The sequence below is a fragment of the Saccostrea echinata genome, unplaced genomic scaffold (assembly GCF_033153115.1).
Source record: "Saccostrea echinata isolate AGI-Se365-2 ecotype Australia unplaced genomic scaffold, CSIRO_AGI_Sech_v1 ptg000320l, whole genome shotgun sequence".
Taxonomy (NCBI): domain Eukaryota; kingdom Metazoa; phylum Mollusca; class Bivalvia; order Ostreida; family Ostreidae; genus Saccostrea; species Saccostrea echinata.
Genome location: NW_026890068.1, coordinates 1 through 6,840, shown reverse-complemented (window position 1 = coordinate 6,840; position 6,840 = coordinate 1). Strand labels below are relative to the sequence as shown.

Here is a 6,840-nt window from a genome sequence, read left to right as displayed (position 1 = left end):
TACATTCAAGTTATTTGTGAATAAAATTTGGCTCTCATACATATAATAATACCTACTTGTATTTCTTTATTTATCCTACTTCTGTTATTATAATCAGTTGTAAACAATGTGGGATTTTTATACGTTTGCCACTTTTACGAGCACATGCATTCACATTGTAACACTCACACATATTATTTGTGTCTCAATAACGCATGTAATATGAAGGTATCTTTTCTTAAAAATTAGTTGGCCCTTAAAAGGGCCGTTTGGTGTGTGTACTTGCAAAATGAGATTATTTGCTGCTGGTGTACTTGGTGACGGCTTTGGTGCCCTCAGATACGGCGTGCTTGGCCAGTTCACCGGGCAGAAGGAGACGGACAGCAGTCTGGACCTCTCTGCTTGTGATTGTAGATCGCTTGTTGTAGTGGGCCAAACGAGAGGCTTCGGCAGCGATTCTCTCAAAGATATCGTTGACGAAGGAGTTCATTATGCTCATGGCCTTGCTGGAAACACCAGTGTCAGGGTGCACCTGCTTTAGGACTTTGTAGATGTAAATGGCATAAGATTCCCTCCTCCTCTTCCTCCTTTTCTTGTCTGTGCTCCTCGGTGTCTTGGCCTTGGTGACTGCTTTCTTGGCGCCTTTGGATCCGACTTTGGGTGGCATGATCTCAAGTTGACAGGTCAAACTGAAGAGATGAATAAAGTAAAATGGTAAAATTTACTATTTATATGCGAGTAGGAGGAGAAGCTTGTTACGGACCTCCGAGAAAACATTACTTGTTCGGATTTCACCTAAAGGCACAACAGAGCGACGCGTTAATTGGCTGCACCGTTGGATCCGCTTGGTTGTTTAAATTGGTGCGTGCGGGCGTCGCTGGATTATTCGTTGACTGTACACGAAAGAACATAACCGTTAAGAATGTCTGGACGTGGCAAAGGAGGCAAAGTGAAGGGGAAGGCCAAGAGCCGTTCTTCCCGCGCCGGACTGCAGTTCCCCGTGGGTCGTATTCACCGTCTGCTGAGAAAGGGCAACTACGCCGAGAGAGTGGGAGCAGGCGCTCCCGTGTACTTGGCTGCCGTTCTTGAGTACTTGGCCGCAGAAGTCTTGGAGTTGGCAGGCAACGCTGCCCGCGACAACAAAAAGACCAGAATCATTCCCCGTCATCTGCAGCTGGCCATCCGCAACGACGAAGAATTGAACAAACTCCTGTCCGGCGTGACCATCGCGCAGGGTGGTGTCCTGCCCAACATCCAAGCGGTGCTCCTTCCCAAAAAGACACAGAAAGCCGCCAAGTAAAAAGATCCTATAGTTGTGTTGTGTGCAGCACAAAACCAAACGGCCGTTTTCACGGCCACATAAGCTTTTCGAAAAGATACCTACATTACAAACGAGTTGAAACGTAAACAATTATTATAGCTAGAAAATAATAGAAACACACGAATTCAATAATTTTCAACACAGAACAGAGATCAAACATCAAAGAAAGTGTTATATATTTAATGATAAATAAATGTATTAAGTTAATAACAAAAGCAATAAATTTTAAAATTGACTCGCATGTATATTCGTATATGTACGTTTTTTTCTTTCTCGTTATAGGCAGTTGAATCCAAACCTTATAGGCCTGCGTACAAATGTTGAATTCTCACGTATTACTTGAATGCTCACTCAACAAAGAGATAAGAAAAAAAAAAACCCATTTCATTGACCAATTAAGACTAGAAACTGCGAAAATCATCTAACATGGCGATCTAACTTTCAATTTTTTTCCTTTGATACAAATATTTTTAAATATGATCATTATTTTATTAACATATTCAAAAGATCTGTAACTCCAGTTAAATCCTTAATGTTTCTTTTTTTTCCCCCTCGCTATTGTTTTATATGATGATTATTTAGACAAAATTCCTAATTGATAAAAATAGATAAAAGTTATGAATATAAGAATCTCATAAGAATAAGAAGATGTGGTTTATATTATGTCTTGAATGTTCTTATTCAAAAAAGTGTGCTTCCCATAATAAGAGTGAATAAAAGCAACTCGATGCCAGTTTCCGGATACTTACAGTACTAACACAATTAAAAACTGGTAGTAAATTTTCTTTCGAATAGACTACCGATGCGAATGACTAAACGACATTTTTTTCAACACTTTACATTTATTGCGATGTCCATCACTGCGCCGTGCAGCACATCTGCATCGTCACGTGACATATAGATGCAGGGAATCATGATCTGCACGTGGAAAGTGTGCAACCAATTTGATGCTTCTATCAATGTATTGTATTGTCTTGTATTATATACTGGTTGTCTTGTTCAACTTGAAAGATATAGATTTTAAATACATTGGCTTTTGACCACATTCTGTTTATTTACATGTACTCAATTATTTGTGTGTGTAAATTACAAGAAACAAATTAATATCAATGAATAAGCTACTCCCATTATTCGCCTTGTTCGTCTCTCTCTGTCTCTCTCTTATGTATAACTACTAATTAAGTGAGTGTTCTACAATTATTAAATACACGCCCTTTTTATGTGATTTTTTTTTTTCATGTAATTTACAAGGATGTCAGTTATGTATATTCTTATGATATAATTATACTGAGAAATTCAGACGTTGTACCACCGAATGTGGTACGTTACGTACGGTCTGGATCTTTCCGGTGTCCTCGGTGTTATAATTATAAAGTAGGTGTCATGTATTTAAATATTCGAAAAGAAATTATATGTTGTCCCTTTAAGGGGGTGAACATCCACTGATCTAGAAAGTATATTAGATATATATTTGAACATTCAACAATTTGTGAGATTCCGTGATTTCCCTTCATATGACCCTTTTGTTTGATTGTTTTTTTTTCTCTCTCTCTCCATTTCATATGAAATGCAAGGCACACATCACTATCCATTGTGCGCGTGTTTGTGCCGAATGTTTGCATTTTCATTCGGATTTTAAGTAACATAGAAGACAATTGAAAGAAATGTACATGTATGTTTTATCACATAGCAATGTAGTAAGTACTTCAATCCCTTACTCGTGTTCTATTCCTCTTGTTTTCGTGTTTTAATCAAAATTAGTCGCTTCTGGGCTCCAGGGAACAGCGCATTTTCAGAATCAACAGACAATTCCTCCTTTAAAATGACAGATTAAGAACCTTAAACAAAAACAGTTATGTAGGAAATTATTTCAAGAAAACGCACAGTGACATATTTGAGAAAATTAAGTAAAATTGGGAGGACAAAATCGGAAAAATAACAGGTATTGAAACACAAAGTTTGACGAGTTCAATCCTCTACGCTCTCGACAATTGGGGAGTTTTCACGGAGGTCCGCGCTCGCCGCCACACAAATAAGGCCATCGGCGGAGGTGATTTCATTCATTTCCTTATCGTCGATAACGTCGTTCACATCAGTTGTAGAAAACAGGACAAAAAAATTATGGCAGACGCCGCACCAGCAAAATCCCCCGCCAAGAAGAAGGTTTCCAAACCCAAGACGGTCCCCGCCCATCCCAAGTACATCGAGATGATCAGCGCTGCTGTGGCTGCCCTGAAGGAGCGCGGAGGTTCCTCGAGACAAGCTATTCTCAAGTACATCATGGGCAACTACAAAGTCGGTAATGACGCCTCTAGTGTCAACACCCATCTGAAGATGGCCCTCAAGAACGGAGTCAAGAAGGGAGTTCTCAAACAGGCCAAGGGTACAGGTGCCAGTGGTTCCTTCAAGCTGGGAGAGAAGCCCAAGACGGAGAAGAAACCCAAGACCAAAAAAGTCACCAAACCTAAGGCTGCCAAGCCCAAGAAAACGACCAAACCCAAGAAGACAACCGGGGAGAAAAAGCCAACAGAAAAGAAAAAGGCTGTTAAGAAACCTGCAGCACCCAAGAAGGCCAAGTCTCCCAAGAAGAAAGCAGCTACTAAGTCTCCCAAGAAAGCCAAGGCAGCTCCAAAGCCTACGAAAACCAAAGCGCCCAAGAAAGCCACAGCCAAGAAGTCAAAAACCCCAAAGAAAGCCACCAAGGCGTAGACTGCCAATTGTCTTAAACCAATTACAAAAGCCCTTTTCAGGGCTACCAACATTTTTAGAAAAGATGCCTCTATTACATACATGTACTAATGGAAACACAAAATGAATAAACAAGAAGTACACTTACCTATTACACATAGTTTATTTGTCTTCGACTGGAAGCAAATTGCAAAGTCATGATAATATTAACATGCTGTTTCTGAGAAGAAGAAGAAACAAAAGTCAGTTTTTAATTTGTTTACATACCCTCCCTCAAGTAAATAAAATTTTACTTTTTCCACATCACAACGCCTACGCTAACTATATGGCCATTATTATTAGTGTTATCATTCTAGTATATTTGTTTTCATGTTTTTTTTTTTTTTTTTTTTTTTTTTTTTGTTTTGTTTTGTTTTGTTTTGTTTTGGTTTGGTTTTTTTTTTTTTTTTTTGTTTTTTGTTGTTTTTTTTGTTGTTGAAGTTTTATTATTATTATTAATTTTTTTTATTTTATTTTATTTTATTTTATTCATTCATTTATTTTATTTATTTATTTATTATTATTATTATTATTATTTTTCTTTTTCTTTTTTTCTTTTTTTTTTCCCACTTTATTTGGAATCAAATGTGGAACGAATGGAATAAAAGTTCATGCGTACCTTTTGAAAGACAGATACATACATTCTTATTCTTTTCATTTATTTATTCTTTTCATTTATTCATTCATTCATTCATTCATTTATTTAATTATTCATTCATTTAATTAATTATTCATTTATTTGTATTATTTGTTTTGTTCTTGTTTTTGCAACAGGGTAATTCCTGTTCATCCTATATGCACCATTCTGATTATCTGCAAGTATCATGATACTTAGTAATATTACTGGGCTTGTTCAGATAATGGTAGGAGGAAATAATGACAAGAAATATATAATATATATTTTTCGAAAATGCATTTTGCTTCAATAACGAATTGAAAATATATGTATATATATAATAAATAATTCTATTTTCTATTCAATTGACGTTACATTCATCCCCATTATTCACCATATATATATTTTTAAAAAAATATTTGACTATATGTATCTGCAGTGAAATCATGTGTCAAAAACCGACTTGATTTTCTTTTTCTTTTGGGGCAATTCTGTGGATTGAAACTACCTACAGACGTAGCCAATGGTCATCTCGTTCACCTGACTAATCGTAGCGAGTGTTACTGCGGGCACCAGCCAATCGACTAAGCCGACTGGTAGACCGCAGCGATTTTCAACTTGAGCTTACAAAGATATATAAGTTCACGGTGCAACACTGCCACTTCATTCATTCGAGTTTGAATAATCTGAGGAGATAGCATGGCACGTACCAAGCAGACGGCACGAAAATCTACAGGAGGCAAGGCCCCCAGAAAACAGCTCGCTACCAAAGCTGCTCGTAAAAGCGCACCAGCCACGGGTGGCGTTAAGAAACCGCATAGATACAGGCCAGGAACTGTCGCCCTCCGTGAAATTCGGAGATACCAGAAGAGCACTGAGCTTCTCATCAGGAAGCTGCCATTCCAGCGCTTGGTCCGGGAAATCGCTCAGGATTTTAAGACCGACTTGCGTTTCCAGAGTTCAGCTGTCATGGCTTTACAGGAAGCAAGCGAAGCTTACCTTGTTGGTCTCTTTGAGGACACCAACCTGTGCGCCATTCACGCCAAGAGAGTAACCATCATGCCCAAAGACATCCAGCTGGCCAGACGTATTCGTGGAGAGCGTGCTTAATTTTAAGCTGTATTTCAAGTCCTAAAGCAAACGGCCGTTTTCACGGCCACCTACATTCTTCGAAAAGATGCCTTCTGTTCAGACGTTGAAACATCTCTGAAAATAATGTTGAATTATTTGGCCGAAATTAATAAATTTTGTCAAATTCGGCGTACAATGCCCCCAAATTGAAAAAAAAAAAAAAAAAAAAAATGTTGAGACACAGTACATCCTTCAGTGAATATATCTGTGCCTTACATATATATAATTACATAGCACAATGCTAGACAATTTCATAGTATTATTGTCATCATCAAGTTGTAGAAGTTGTCTACACATCTTGAAACTATATTTTGTACAAGTCCATCAACCTGCCCCTCTAGAATACATTCAAGAATTTTGCGAAATAAATTAGAAAATAGCACAATTATTTAAATAGAAAATGATGGAATGTGTCGAAGCAAAAAATAATAACAGTATTACAACTTTATCTCATTAGTTCTACAGCTATGCACATATGCGAGTACATGCATTTCAGAACTGCAATTCCGTATTTCATTTATATTCAAAGTATGATTTTTATTGATTTCTAAACAACGTCAAATATAACGATATTCATTCTAACGTGGCGTGTAATAAAATGAAAAAGGCTCATTTATAAAGCCGGTTTGGTCACTGCTTAAAGTTGCCTTTGAAAATTAACTGAGAAAAGAGGAAATCAAATAAATTATCACATCTATAACTAGATATCATAAATGAATGAGAATCAAAAGTTTCATTCAGCTTCTACATTTTGTATTATTTCGGTGTTATCTGTCACACCCCTTTCCTTTGAATAACTTAATCCCCACCCACCCACCCACACACGTTTTTATTATCATTCGGCAACAACGGTATTTATTTTGTTAAACTCAAAGCAAAAAATACTGAAATAAAAAAATAACAACAACAAAACAAAAAATTGTGTATGTTTATCCTAAAAAAATTATGATGCTGTCTGTCCTGCTTGATATAATTCCCCTCTCTCTCTTTATCATTTTTATTCATTTTCTGTCATGTTTTTTTTTTTTTTTGGTATATCAGTTTGTATAAAATGTATATATGTACC

General features: G+C 37.0%; 4 protein-coding genes across 4 annotated transcripts; 3 read left to right on the top strand and 1 right to left on the bottom strand.

Annotated features, from left to right (window-relative positions):
- Positions 1 to 274: 274 nt before the first annotated feature.
- On the bottom strand, positions 275 to 646 carry LOC133177997 (histone H2B-like). The gene has a single exon (XM_061312793.1). It carries the CDS (start codon positions 644 to 646, stop codon positions 275 to 277), a length of 372 nt encoding a protein of 123 aa, XP_061168777.1.
- A 255-nt stretch (positions 647 to 901) lies between these two features.
- On the top strand, positions 902 to 1,279 carry LOC133177996 (histone H2A). Its single transcript, XM_061312792.1, has one exon. The coding sequence runs from the start codon at positions 902 to 904 to the stop codon at positions 1,277 to 1,279; it is 378 nt and encodes a 125-aa protein (XP_061168776.1).
- Positions 1,280 to 3,421: 2,142 nt separating this feature from the next.
- Positions 3,422 to 4,009, top strand: LOC133177999 (histone H1-delta-like). The gene has a single exon (XM_061312795.1). The coding sequence runs from the start codon at positions 3,422 to 3,424 to the stop codon at positions 4,007 to 4,009; it is 588 nt and encodes a 195-aa protein (XP_061168779.1).
- A 1,333-nt stretch (positions 4,010 to 5,342) lies between these two features.
- LOC133177998 (histone H3) lies at positions 5,343 to 5,753 on the top strand. The gene has a single exon (XM_061312794.1). The coding sequence runs from the start codon at positions 5,343 to 5,345 to the stop codon at positions 5,751 to 5,753; it is 411 nt and encodes a 136-aa protein (XP_061168778.1).
- The last annotated feature ends 1,087 nt before the right edge of the window (positions 5,754 to 6,840 follow it).